This window comes from Rhamphochromis sp. 'chilingali', assembly GCF_963969265.1.
Source record: "Rhamphochromis sp. 'chilingali' genome assembly, chromosome: 21".
Lineage (NCBI taxonomy): Eukaryota > Metazoa > Chordata > Actinopteri > Cichliformes > Cichlidae > Rhamphochromis > Rhamphochromis sp. 'chilingali'.
The window spans coordinates 19,268,201-19,282,713 of NC_137949.1; the positions used below are offsets into that span (position 1 = coordinate 19,268,201).

At 39.5% G+C, this 14,513-nt stretch overlaps 2 protein-coding genes across 2 annotated transcripts; both read left to right on the top strand.

Moving 5' to 3' along the window:
• The first annotated feature begins 281 nt into the window (after positions 1-281).
• Positions 282-3,234, top strand: nenf (neudesin neurotrophic factor). The gene is made up of 4 exons (XM_080870078.1): positions 282-495; positions 639-699; positions 886-989; positions 2,483-3,234. The coding sequence occupies exons 1-4, from the start codon at positions 355-357 to the stop codon at positions 2,657-2,659; spliced, it is 483 nt and encodes a 160-aa protein (XP_080726204.1). The 5' UTR covers positions 282-354; the 3' UTR covers positions 2,660-3,234.
• A 223-nt stretch (positions 3,235-3,457) lies between these two features.
• ezra (ezrin a) lies at positions 3,458-14,204 on the top strand. The gene is made up of 13 exons (XM_080870077.1): positions 3,458-3,720; positions 5,379-5,462; positions 6,035-6,130; positions 6,479-6,753; positions 7,511-7,594; positions 8,052-8,198; positions 8,584-8,680; positions 8,816-8,979; positions 9,089-9,219; positions 10,689-10,849; positions 11,040-11,132; positions 11,597-11,860; positions 12,844-14,204. The coding sequence occupies exons 1-13, from the start codon at positions 3,709-3,711 to the stop codon at positions 13,006-13,008; spliced, it is 1,773 nt and encodes a 590-aa protein (XP_080726203.1). The 5' UTR covers positions 3,458-3,708; the 3' UTR covers positions 13,009-14,204.
• Positions 14,205-14,513: the final 309 nt, after the last annotated feature.

Sequence of the window (14,513 nt, forward strand, 5' to 3'; positions counted from 1 at the left end):
ACTGCGACAAGAAACCGCATTTTTACTGAAATGCCACCCCATTCCTACAAGTTTATTTTTTACTCAAATGAACTTGACTATGGTGTTATGTTTTTCATAAGATATTTATGACATTTTTTTAAATTTATGTCTAAATAAAAATCTATACAAATGACAAATAAATGCACAAAAATCACATCTTCATTGCTTATAGTCCAGAATATAAACAAATATCAGCGAGAACTGGTTTAAAATAATGTCGGTGAAATTTCCGAAGCTTTCAAATGCATCACGACCAGAGAGTACCTGGGCATTGAAAGGGAAGTGGATGAAGAAGTTTCCGCCTGAACTTCTTGTTTAAACAACGACCTTGCCATGGCAACAGCGCGATTTTGTGTCTTATTTATCATCCTCGCCGTGGCTTTAGCGGAAGATGCTAAAGTAAAACACAAAACTGCTCCAAAACCTGTCCGTTTATTCACCGAGGAGGAGCTGCAGAGATACGACGGCAGCGAGGTAAACTGTTGGAGAAATAAAATCCCGGCATGTGCTGCTGAAAATGAACTCGCGTGTCTACTTGTGCGTGCATTTTTTTTTTTTTTGTTGTTTTTGTTAAGAGTCATCTATATTTATCATCGCTCTTTCTTTTCCTATTATAGGAGGGCCAGCCTATTTATATGGCAGTAAAAGGGGTTGTGTTTGATGTCACCAAGGGAAAAGGTAGATGTAGAAAAAACATTATCTAACTCCTGGATTCAAATCGGTCATTAAAGTCAGTTCTAATAAAAAGTGATTTAACACATTAGAAGGCTTTCTCTATAAACTAACCTGACTCGGGTCATTTGCTTATTAGTCTCTGCTGTCAGCGCGTTGATTTTAATGTGCATTTTATTTCACCCATTCCAGAGTTTTATGGAAAAGATGCTCCATATAATGCGCTGGTAGGTAAGGACTCCACTCGAGCTGTGGCCAAGATGTCACTGGACCCCGCAGACTTGACATCAGACACTGTGAGTTTCAGCTGAACGTAGAGTACTGTGCAAAACTCTTGATTCACCCCTCATTTCTTTATATTCTGCTCTACTTGACATTTAATGCAAGAGATTCCCCCCCCCCAAATTTCTTTTTGGCCGTGCAGATTGAATGTAACAGGTAGGGGGAGGATGAAGACACTAAATGCAACAAATACATATCTATTTTTTGAAATAAGAAAAAAAACTAGATAACAGAAAATTTCTACCAGTTTTATCTTCTTCATCAAAGAATAGGCAGTTTCTGTTGAGATAAAGAATGTACAGCACAGTGTGCCGCTCTCCTTTTCTTTGTTAATATGAGTCATTGTAGCTCATCCAACAGTCTCACTCTACATATGAGACATTTTCCCATCCCACCATTATGTGGGGTGGGGCAGTGTCACACATTGCTCAGCATGACAATGATCCCAAACACACTGTTAGTGCAGGAAAAGCATACCAGGGTAGAAAAACACACAGTAAAACTCTATAACTGAGCGTTAACGAAGCACTGTGGGATCATCTGGACAGAGAACAACAGAAGAACATCCAAAGAAGATATTTGAATATCCTTCATGAAGCCTGGAGAATTGTTCTTGAGAACTACTTAAAGAAATTACAAGAAAACTGACGAAGACACTGCTGACTAAGTTTAGACTGTGCTGAAGAATGAAGGTGGTCATAACAAATATTGACTTTCATGCTCCTTAGATTTGTGTAAACTCTGTTTTTCACTCACATTCTGTGTTTCCATGTATGTGCAAACATATTTCAATAAATCACTGCACTAATTTCCCATTTTCCCAGCATAAGATAAAGGATGAGGTGTGGCTCAAGGCTTTTGGACAGGATTGTACAATAGTTCATTAATGCTCTGACTACATTTTCCCCCGGTGTAGACACTTTAAAAAGCAAAGTGACTGGAGCAAGTAAAACAATAAATCACAAAGTTTCTGTAACACCAAAGGCCATAAAAGGTGAAAAAATGCAAGACTTCCTTACAAAATGTCACCATTTGAACATTTCAGACAACTTATGATTCATAGGAAATACATTTAAAGGGACAGTTTCACAGACCCAGGTGCAGGTGAGGTATTGACAGCTGTGTGAAAAATATGAGGTGAAACTAAGGTGAATAAATAGGATCTTTTAGGGAACATAAACAACACTGTGCTAATGCGATTATATCAACTTTTATTAAAGTAAAAGTTCATTTAGATCACTTTTTATTGTAAAAGACTGAAGTAATCATCTCGCTGTTTTAAGTATGTTCTTTGCATAAGTGCTAATAGTCTTTCTTTCTAACTCTTAGCAAACGAAATAAATAAAAGGGGGCAAATAGGCAAGCATAGCTTTCCCAAAAAGCGCACCCCTTTTCCCAGGTACAGGTCTCCGAGCTTTTCCACAAGTCAGAATGCTCAAAGGTTAAAAAACACACATATATTAAAAAAGCACTGATTAATGTTCCTTAATTATCTTCACCTCCACAGACAGGCCTCACTGAAGAGCAGCTAAAGTCTCTGGACAGTATATTTGAAGGCACCTACAAAGCCAAGTATCCCATTGTGGGTTACACAGCATCCCGTATCCTGAACGAGGATGGAAGTCCCAACAAAGACTTCAAACCCGAGGACCAGCCTCATTTTCAAATCAAAGATGAATTTTAATGTAATTTCATGTGGTCACTTTACTTGACAAGAATCGCGATGAAGAAGTTTGATACATGTGCAATAATAGGAGAAGCATTATCCTGTTGACTCAAGATTGAGAATTAAATAGCGCTTTAATAGCTTTGACCAGTTTACGGTGCACCAACTACTTTAATACCTGTTGTATCATCTGACTAAGATAAAAAGCGGGGACTTTGGAGTAAGAGTATGCAGATAGTTAACGGTCTCCCGGAGACACATTTAAAGAAGTTTAAGCACAGATCAAGATGCCTCCTGCTCCTCTCACAGTGCTCTAAGCCATTTAATTTCATACTCTAAACATTAGGAGCTCAAAGATCCTTCCAAACTTAAAATAATCTTCATGCACTGTAGCTGCAGTGTTTTGTTTTATTTTTATAAATGAGAGACTGTAGCTGATTATTTTTGTCACTAATCAATTCATTTTTTGAACTCTGTATTTTACTGTGAAACTAAATGAATTATGTGAATGACTCAGTGGAATATTTATGTTTAGGAAACAATAAATCTGCAGCTTTGTTAGTGTTCATCGGTCCACATGTATTCAACTTGTTCGTCTACAATTCTCATTAAAGTCTGAAAATGTTCTAATCTTTTGTTGGTCTCATCCGTGTTCTACCACACACAACTGTGTTACCTTGACACGATCTCTTTATGACAGCCCTCTCTGCTGTCACCTCCAAACAGGCGACATAAATAGATCGTCCGGCCCCTTATAGTCTTGCTTGCTCTGATCAAAGGTCGCAGTACTTAAGGTGCTGAAGCAGGTGATAGTCTTTGGGTGGAATTACGCATCTTGCGCTGCCAGTGGCCACATTGGAAGTAAATCTTTCAGTTTTGTGATAGTAACTCTCACGTCACTCTGCGTAATCTGCTGAGTTCAAAGGGCACGAGCCCTGCCCAGGAGTTTTCGAGCGAGAGCGGTGCTGCGCTCTTTATCAGGCGCACGTTCAGCTGGGAGACGTTCACTGCAACCTGTGACAACCTGGGAACCACTTGGTACTACTCATCCACCAACCGCAGCCAAGATGCCCAAAACGGTAGGATCACCACGATTTAAATGATTATATGTCACTGAAGTGTTTCTTCCTGTTGCATATTCAAAAATGTCAGTGGTGGGCTTATACATTTATTTGTGTGGTTTCTTTGAATTGCTTATGCTGAGAATGACCACTAGATACATTTCAGAGTTACTTGCATAAATACAAATTTAATAGCTTTAATTTCTAATTAAATGTCCCTTTTTTTTAAAAGAAATAAACAATCTGGCCAAGCTTCTTGTTTCCAAGAGTCCAAGATCCTTCTTGGCATTTACTCATTAACTAAGTGTAGAGTTTGACCCATGCTGCTCACATTCCTGACAGAAAAATGCTACTTCAGGTCTGCAACCAGCCTGTCTGCTGTTTCTCTGGGCATGCATAATGCACTGCAATCATGGTAATTCCCTTTAGTGCCACTGGAGTGATTTTTAAATGCTAAGAACGAACTCATGACTGTACAGTTTAACCGCTTTTCTCTGCTCCGTTTGATTTTCTGAGGCACCCTGCACCAAACAAGAGACCTCTGTCTTAAACAAAGAAAACTCTCATGTTCTAAATGTCCGCAGTTACTTAAGCTTTCACCATCAGTCTGTCGGAAAACTGATAAGAACGACTGGCCTGTGCATTACGAAAGCAGCTCTGTGCTTATATTGACACTGCAAGGAGAAAGCCTCTCTTAAGAGGTCATTCTGACGTCTACGTCCATTTGACTGACCTTAAACTAACTACAAATCAAATAAAATTATGAGTCATAGTTGCAGGTGTTGTTTGCGTTGTGGAAAACGTTTTTTGAACAGCTAAACAAAAGAGGTGCGACAGTACCAAAAAGCACAATCCAAGTATAAACAAATTAAGATAATCCTACATAGCTCAACGGTATAAACTGGTGACTGAGTCTAATGGATTAATGATTCATCAGTGATGTCCACAGTCAGTGATTAGTGAGCGATTAAGGTTGTGGCAGGTAGGAAACACCTGCAGGATGTCAGCGAGTTGAGCTATTACCTTATGCATGCCATCACTGGAGGTGGTAACAGTTGAGTAACACGTTAGAGGTTTCACAAATGGATGTTCCAGCTTTTGCTGCTCAAGTTTCGATGGGATTATCTTTATGACACCCGGGGCGTGCTGTAGTATAACTTCATAAAACAATTGTGTAACTGCTACAAGCCCAATCTGGCCTGTGATCAGGGTCCGTGTGTTGAGAACAGCCTGGGTGCTTTAGTGTGTTTTTTTTATGTTGAACATCTGCTCTATAGACATTTTAAAGTGTCATTTCTTTTCCACTTTAATCGTTGTTGTTATAAAACAGGCTGATCTTGACTAACAACGGTAAAGTCAACTCTGCAAGCGTTGTAATCTGCGTATGTGCAACCTTGTGTAACCTCGCAAGAGTAGTCCGAAGTCTAATGAGATAGTGAGCAATTATGGTTTATGAATAATCCACTTCACAGCTCCTTCACACATATGACTACAATATCTTTATGTTTCCAGGCTGATCGCTGATCGCTGCAAACTAATAATAAGATCACAGTAAAATATTTCTGCCCGGTTACAGATTCTCTGAGAAAAGGAAGCTGATTGTTTGCAAATATGATTCATGTGTATACAAAAAGAAATCTCTGTCATCACGTGACTAAATGACCTTTATGCTGCAGGTCAATGTCCGCGTCACCACAATGGACGCGGAGCTGGAGTTCTCCTTCCACCCCAACACAACAGGGAAGCAGCTCTTTGACCAGGTCGGTGTGATGCAGTTCACAAAGCACATCCTGTATTATTTTATAGATCCCGGATGACTTTATGTAGACTGAAAAGTTTCTGTTTCTTTCTTTCTTTTGAGAAGTCTTTCATGCATTTAAAATAAATAAATAAAATGGACTGGCAAAGTGATGGATTAACGCCAAGTAGCAGCAAATACAACAGTGTAAATACAGTACAGACCTTTGAAATACTTCAGCAGAGAAATACTTTCAGTCAGATACACTCGCGTTGGTATTTGTTTTGCAGATAAATGGTCTTAACTGTAACCAGTGGGTATTTTATTCCATCAGCAAAGCAACTAGTAACCATAGCTGTCCCACAGATCTAGTCTGGTAAAAGCTGGCCAGTTTAATGAGCCCCTTTGTGATACAAAAAAAAAAATCAAAAAAACAAGCTTAACGTTCTCATTTAAAAGTTCTGTAATCTTATCCAAAGGTTTTATTCTTCAGGGAGAAATTACCGCAAGAGTCATGGAGGAGGTTTTGATTAAAAAGTGAAGAAGCTGTTGAGAAGATGTGCAGGATTTTGTTATCATGTCTCCACTCTGAAGGTTTCCAGGACCATCGGCCTGCGTGAGACTTGGTACTTCGGGCTGCAGTTTGTTGACATCAGAGGATTCACCTCATGGTTGAACTCTGAAAAGAAGGTGAGGACTTGCAGTGATGTTAACCTCTGTTTCATCTACTCTGTTTAAAATTGTTAATTGTAAATGTAAAAACCCAGAGGCCTGCTGCAGCTCTCAGTTCTACATCTTTTTTATTATTAAATGTACTGTATTATTTTTATGTGTCTATTTAATTTGGATTTTTCTGTATTGTGTGCAAGTAAGCATTTAATTGTTAAATCGAGAGTTAAAATACGTGTTGTTCGTAAAAGTAATTTGACCCTTTTTCTACGGGATTCTTGCCCACACTCTGTTATTTATTTAGCTGTCTTTACTACTCTGCTGTAGGAACTTCAATCATATTTTATTCTTTAATTATTGCCCCTCTAGGTGATGTCTCAGGAAGTGAAGAAAGAGACTCCCCTGCAGTTCAAGCTGTTGGTCAAGTTTTACCCTGAGGATGCAGCCGAGGAGCTGATCCAGGACATCACCAGGAGGCTCTTCTTCCTCCAGGTGAAGGAGGTGATTCTGAATGAGGAGATCTACAGCCCTCCAGAGACCGCCGTGCTGCTGGGCTCCTACGCCATCCAGGCAAAGTATGGCGAGTACAACAAGTCGACGCACAAGCCACGTTACATGTCCTCTGAGCGTCTTCTGCCCAATAGGTGAGTGCGAGTGGATCTGCAGCAGCTGCACATTGGTGAGCAGGAAATCAGTTCTTTGCAACTCAGTACAACTTTACTGCTTTTTTGCAAGGGCAGATTTATGCAGCAGTGATCCGAGTTGAAAGATTAACACCGCATCCATCCTACGGGAACTCTTTACAATTGTGACGTTCCAAAATGTAGATAAAATTCCTCTAACGCTACAACTAGATTTGGCTTTCACAGTTTTATTACTACGAGTGTTATTCTCTCAAATAATTCTCAGACATCAGCTACTCTGATAGTCAGTAGCACATTTTTTAAATACAATTTGTCATTCATCATCTTATTTCCCCTAAAAGTTAGTGAACTGATTATTTTCTAAAATTAAACACATGACCACATGGATGAAGCGGCTCTGTCTTTTTACCTTGCTGAGTGCACTTAAAAGAAGATTAGGACCATTTATCTGTGATTGGTGTAGTTTTTGCATCAACTTTGCACTCATAAAATGACAGAACAGCCGCATCATAAATGATAGTCTTCTGGATAAATGACCTCTTTTCCTTTACAGCAAATCTGGAACTCATCCTGGCTACTAGCCTCCCCGAATTATCGAAATATTAACCAATGTGTGATAATGCCCCTTCGGCTCCTGACAAAGGATGCCGGGAAAGACACAACAATGCATCATGTGTATGCTTTAACCCTGTATGTATACACAGACTGTTTACATTTTCACCAGCATGGGTTGCTGATAGCTTGCTGCTCCCCTCAGAGTGCTGGACCAACACAAGCTGTCAAGGGAGCAGTGGGAGGAGAGAATCCAGGTTTGGCACCAGGAGCACGGAGCGATGCTAAAGTAAGTGAAGGCTGAGTGGCGTAAATTTCCTCCCTCAAATGGATGCTTTCAGGACTTTACTTTTTAAGAATGAACAGCATTTTTGGTCTCACAGCGTCCTGGAGTTTTGTAGTCAGTGAACTTTTACAAGCAGTAAAGTAAAGTAGACTTAGAAGGCTTTGTTCTTATCGTACTCATGATCACTCAGCTTTTACAGATGCTGCAGTGTAACTGTGTTAGCATAAAGGAAAAAGAAATTCAGCAGCAAATAACTCATTGCTGTGTTTTTGATGCCCAAAAAAGCTTCACGCACTCTGTTGTAATGATTATTTGCTTTTTTTGGTTCTAATTAGTTAATAAGGGACATGGATTATTAGGTGGAGGTTTGCCGCCACACTTTAAACCCCCCAAAATAAAGTAAAAGACAAATTAGTCTGTTGAATATTTAATATTTTATTTAATTATCTAATGTGAACAGGGAAGAGGCCATGATTGAGTACCTGAAGATCACCCAGGATCTTGAGATGTATGGCATTAACTACTTTGACATCAAGAACAAGAAGGGCACAGACCTGCTCCTGGGAGTCGACGCTCTAGGCCTCAACATTTATGCAAAGAACGACAAGTAAATCAGTTTTTGTAGTAAATCTCTCTCTCTGTATTTCTGTTGTTTTGTCCCTGCTTTTGTTTGCTGTAACGTTGTTCTGTGCGCTGACCTGATAAAACACATCTGTAGACAGGAGATCAATGCACCAGCGGTCAAACCTCAGTCGGAGGCGTGTGTCAACTTTCCTTTCAGTGGCTGGTTTTAAATAACGCATCTAACTATATGGATGTTGCTTTGAAGAGGTCATTGACCCAATTCTACTACAACATGAACCTACAAACCCTCCCCAGCCTCTTCCTCTGATACCGCATGGGTCAACCTGTCCAGCTGTGAACCTTTTAAAGAAACAAACTTAAAGCTCATATCACACTGTGAAAAATATCTCTTTTTATCCATTTTTCAGGCTGACTCCGAAGATTGGATTTCCCTGGAGTGAAATTAGAAACATTTCTTTCAATGATAAGAAATTTGTTATCAAGCCCATAGACAAGAAAGCCCAAGTAAGTGTTTTATGAGTTTAATAATCTTCACTAGTATCAAACAGCTTTTTTATACCAAGAGATTTTAAACGAAGCTTATGGAGCCCTTTTTGAAAAAGAAAAAAAAGTTGTCTTCTACTTTTCTGTCTTTTAAAGGACTTTGTATTCTACGCTCCACGGCTTAAAGTCAACAAGGGCATCCTGCAGCTGTGCATGGGCAACCATGAACTGTACATGCGACGCCGCAAGCCCGACACCATCGAGGTTCAGCAGATGAAGGCTCAGGCCACACAGGAGAGGCAGCAGAAGAAGATGGAGAGGTGGGTGAAGCTAAGCGCCCGGTTAAAATGATGCAGGCAAACTTAATTGGAATTTGAAATGTGTAGGCTTTGCGTTAGGCGTGCGATTGAGCTTTTCCGTGTTCTGCAGGGATCAGCTGGAGAGCGAGAAGAAGAGGAGGGCGGCCATCGAGAGGGAGAAGGAGGAGATGGAGAGAGAAAAGCGGGAGCTGATGGAGAGGCTCCACCAGTTTGAAGAGACAACTAGGAGAGCAGAGAGAGGTGAGATAGAAAATTTGACGTAGAAGCTGCATCGCTGCGGATCTTATCTGTTGTATAGTGCTATGAAAAAGGAGATTTCACTGATTTTTTTCTCAGTAGTCCACATTAAACCGTTTATTAACCATCTGCTAACACCTGTAGAACCTTGAGGATTTGAGCTATTACAGGTTTACGGCTTAACTATACATCCATTCATCCATCCGTCCATCCATCCGTCCATCCATCCATCCATCCATCCATCCATCCATCCATCCATCCATCCTTCCATCCATCCATCCATCCATCCATCCACTTCAGGGTTCCAACTTGAAAGTTCACACTGTTTGATAGAAACTATTACATATGTGAGCTAAAGCGATAAAGGGTGTCCCACATTATAAACATGAACCTTTCATTCTTGGTTAATTTACTTTTTGGGGCGGGGCTTTTTTTGTAAAACCTGGATATTTTAATCATTAATTGCTCTCAAAAATAAAAATAAACATAAATGCCACATCTATATCAGCTCTTCCACTACCCAACTTCAACCGTCATTGCACAGTACTGTATATATTCTAAGAAGAAGATCAGAAAACCCTTTTCTCAAAAGTACTATTGACATTTGGTAAAAAGCCCACCACCATATTAGGTAAAACCCCCTCCTCCATCATCCTCCCTTGCTTCTCCCCCATATGGTGGAATATATATTTGAGAGTTGGAAGGGCAGATTTCAAAACATGGTTTGACAAAGATGTGAGGAGGATGGGAGATCGTTACTTGAAAAGCAACTTTGTTATGTTGGGCGAATTTTGTCAAACATATGATCTTCACAAAAAGCATTTCTTTAAATATCTGCAGTTAACATATTTTTTCCCCAATCATCGGCATTTAGCATTTAAAACGTTCAAATCATTTTTAAAATCTAAACCACAAGGCTCATATTTCTATGATCTTAACAACCTTGATGTCTTATGATAATGAAGACGTGCAGTAAAAATAATAATAAAATTAATTCATAAAACTCTTCTAAAAAGGATGACTTTAACTAATTTATTACATATTTATTTTCCATGTAATTTTGTTACATAAATATGATTAAAAATTTGGCATGAACCTGGTCAGATGACTAGATGACTAAAACATTTTCGTAAACGATTATTTATAAAAAATACATAAACCTTTGATTTGAAATATTTCAGTTGCGACTTACTCAAAAATATTGCTTTATGTTTATTGAGGTAGAAGAAAAAAAAATTTAATTTTGGAAACCTTTATTAGAGTTTTGGAACCACCAAAATATTTTAATAGTACTGTATTTTCCTTTTTTCCCTGTAACTTTAATCATTTTTTTCTATGATGTTAACATAGAAATGTTTAAAAAAGAAAGTACCCCGATTTAAGACAAATCAGTTTTGAGTTTCTTATCCTGCATTTTTATAACAACGTACAGTGCTTTATAGATTTCCCCGTGTTCTGACTTTGTCACGCAGAGCTTCAGGAGCAGCTGGACCGGGCCATGAGGCTGGAGGAGGAGAGGAGGAGGGTGGAGGAGGAGGCGGCCCGGCTGGAGGCTGAGAGGATGGAGGCTATAATAGCCAAGGAGGAGCTGGCCAGGCAAGCTGAGGACCAGTTAAAGAGCCAGGAACAGCTGGTGAGTGTGAAGCACATGAGGGAAAAAGTCCTGATAAATCTCCTGAATTCATTCTAAGCACTTATCGGCTGTTCTAATGGCAGATTAAAGTAACACGGAGGTTTTTTGCTTTTGCTTTCATCACATTTCTAAAATGACAGCATGCCTATTCTGTTATTCTCACGTCACAGTGTTGTGCTTCCTCCTTCAGGCTGCAGAGCTGGCCGAATATAGCGCCAAGATTACTGCGCTGGAGGAGGCCAAGAGAGCCAAGGAGGAAGAGGCTGAGACATGGCACAACAAGGTGGGTCTCCAGCATGCAGTCAAGAGCTCCACAAGTCACAGGAAATACCAGAAAAATGTCCCAGCACAATATCAAATATAAATTTATTGTTTAAAAGAAAGAAAACGATTTATCTGTATAAGTCATCCATAATTTGAATCTTTTGCACTGTAATTTACATTGCATACTTCCTCAAAAACATAACTACTCATGTACTGTAACCCTTGCATCTTATTCATATTAGATTGCTTTGGTTTGAAAGTATAAATTCAGGAGCCATGTTTTAGTGGAGAGGTCAGAAAGGCAGGTTCAAGTTTGCAAAAACCAGAAAGCTTGATTTGTCAATGTCCTTGCAAATTTGGGTATTACTGTCACATATATACAACTAAAACACTTAAAATACTACATTTATATTATAATCAAATGCTCAATGATGCAAACCACCAGCAAATCTAACACACGCCTCTCCCCACCTTTCCTTTTAGGCTGTCGAAGTGGAGGAGAGTCTGCTGAAAACGAAGGAGGAGCTGCACACTGTGATGAGTTCTGCCAACTCAGCTCCTGTTGCTGAGCATGCATCCTCCTCCTCCTCCTCCTCCTCCTCAGACAGCGAGAGTGACCATGAGCACAGCGAAGAAAACAGCACCTATAGCGCCGAGCTGCAATCACAAGGCATCAACTATGACCGCCAGGAGGAGGAGCGACTCACCGAGGCCGAGAAGAACGAGCGCCTGCAGAAGCAGCTTCAGGTTAGTTCAGGGACCTGGAATACATCCCAGATCAGCCGGAGTCTGCAGCAATGCTTAAGACACTTTTTTCTCGTAGCTTTTCTATAGCTTCCAAAACACTTATAGCAAAAATATGCTGTGTTAAAAAAAGCCATGAAATTTTAAGCATCTATTATAGAAGCCCAAATAATGTTGTTCTAGAAATAAGTCTCACTACTCGGCACCTGAGCACCTTTCTTGGAAGAGTTTATCGAGGCATTATCAAAGTTAACTTTAAATTCAATCTTCACTCGAACATAAACATTTAAAACTATCTGTGACTTTGCCCCAAAATAAGGTTTTTAAAAGTTTTTTTTTTCTAATGGATAATACTTCTACCATCATCTTTGAGGCTTTTGAATTCACTCACATTTTCAATCACGATTCGTTGAGGCTCTTTTCCCTCTCTTGTAATACTTCAGAGAGCAGTAGAAGAGAGACAGAAGAGAGACGTGTGAGCAAGAGACAGATAGTTGAAATAGAGAAGAAGCAAGGAGCAGAGGTAGTGAAGGTGGATGAGTTTAAATACCTCGGGGGTCAAGCATTCAAAGCAGCAGAAAGTGCACAAGACAGGTGAAGAAGAGAGTGCAGGCAGGGTGGAGTGGGTGAAGACGAGTATCAGGGGGAATTTGCAGCAAGAGTGAAAAGGAAGGTTTACAAGATGGTAGTAAAACCTGGTATGATTATGGTTTAAGGTGATGGTGACATTGACAAAAAGAGCTGGCGATAAGATTTTCATTGGGAGTGACCTGAATGGGCAGAGGGTCGGTGTGACAGAGCAGGATGCAAGTGATATAGTGAGGCAATGGAGGCAGATGATCGAGTGTGGCAACCCCAAAAGGGAACAGCCAAAAGAACAAGATGATTAAATTAAAGATATCACTTTCTAATGGAGGTGTTGCCAAGATATCTGTTGATGAAGTGAATTGTATACAGTTTAATAACTGGGCACGACTCCTCCGCAGGACCTGAGCTCAGAGCTGGCACAATCCCGAGACGATAACAAGAAGACCCAGGACGATAAACTCCATGCCGAGAACGTCCGCGCTGGCCGTGATAAGTACAAGACCCTCCGTCAGATCCGTATGGGCAACACCAAGCAGAGGATTGATGAGTTTGAGGCCTTGTAGAAATGCCAGAGACCTAAAGCTCTCTCACAAATACCTCGTGAAGGCCTTGTTCAGCATTTTAATATAACTGAAGCCAAATGTGATCCCAAACACCCAGAAAAGGCATGGAGCTGATCTGTGTAATAATTTCTGCACGAGTTTTACTTTGCTGGCTGAAACTGGCACTGTGGGTTGTTTTTGCTCTATTCTGTTTTGTGTTGCACTCAAATGTTTCCAATGTGCTGTTTAGTCCCATTAAAATGCTGATGTGCATCACTCTGGAGACCAGATATACTGTATGAACAAAGCTAGTACTAGGGGTACTATAGAACTTATATATCTTATGATAACTAATCAGTAGTTGTTGCAATTTACATTTGCAGTTTTGTTACTGTAACAAACTGAAGTGGTTAAATTTTGATTTATTTAAATGAATGCCTGATGCTTAAAAAAAGATCTTTTTTATTTTATTTGTTTGATAGTTTTGCCAAAGAAATGTCAGCAAAGTGTAGAAAGGTTCCCACTTGTGTTCCAAGAAGCTTGATGTAATGCTGTCATACAAAATGAATCTCAGTTTGCAATAAAATAAAACTGAGACTCACAGCAAATTAATTCATAATTACTCATGAATATTCCTGGTGGTCTGGCCCTCCTCGTCATGTTCTCCTGTATTTTATTTGTGTAAATAACAGTGCAACTTATTTCATTAATATACTTACATAATCTCTCCTGCTTCAAATGTATTGTTTTTATGATTTTCAGAATTTACTTATTGGAGTTACTTTATTTAACCACATGGGAACATTTAATGTATTCTTACGCCGTCCTGTTTGTGTTCAGGTCAGATCTAGAGCATCTAATTTACAGTGAACAGGATACAGCAGACAAAAAGACAAGAAAAGACAAAAAGGCCAAAACTGAAGCAGCTTAATGGTTTCTATATTACATCTTTTATTATTTCTCCATTTGTTGTTTGAAAATGTTCTCCGGTGCTGCAGAAGCATTTTTAATGTTCGGCATTAAAAATGAAACACATGTTAAAAAAACACCAAAGAAAAGTCAGCGAGAAGACCTTAAACTCGGAATTAATTAAACTTCACCTTGTGCAGCTTTGTACTTTTAGGCAGAAGAGAAAATGAAGGCAGGAAAAAAGCTTTTTATGAGGCTATGGCATCTCTTGAATATTGTGTCATTACAGGCATTAAACATTAAAACTTGAAAAATATTCAAATTGTCATCATTTGCATGATTCTTCTCCATTATTGTCTGTGTGAGGAAGGGATAAAAGTTGCATTTAGAAAGATTTAATAGCTGCGTTAGTGAAAAGTGGAATTTGATCTTTTCTGTAACTTTCACCATTTAGTGAAACATGCTGATGTGAGTGCAGCACACAGACAGGAAGCTCAAGTGATGCCCGCTTTCAACTTTGGCTCCCTGTGATGATGTTTGAGGAAACTGAGGCTCCCTGCTGTCACAGGTCAAAACATATGCAGCTGAAAGGACGCATTGTTGTGCATATGACAAAA

Coding starts and splice junctions, on each gene's coding strand:
- nenf (XM_080870078.1), top strand. CDS start 355: ATGGCAACAGCGCGATTTTGTGTCTTATTTATCATCCTCGCCGTGGCT. Junction 700..885: donor TGATGTCACCAAGGGAAAAG/GTAGATGTAGAA, acceptor CACCCATTCCAG/AGTTTTATGGAAAAGATGCT. Junction 990..2,482: donor CAGACTTGACATCAGACACT/GTGAGTTTCAGC, acceptor TCACCTCCACAG/ACAGGCCTCACTGAAGAGCA.
- ezra (XM_080870077.1), top strand. Junction 10,850..11,039: donor TAAAGAGCCAGGAACAGCTG/GTGAGTGTGAAG, acceptor TTCCTCCTTCAG/GCTGCAGAGCTGGCCGAATA. Junction 11,133..11,596: donor CTGAGACATGGCACAACAAG/GTGGGTCTCCAG, acceptor CTTTCCTTTTAG/GCTGTCGAAGTGGAGGAGAG.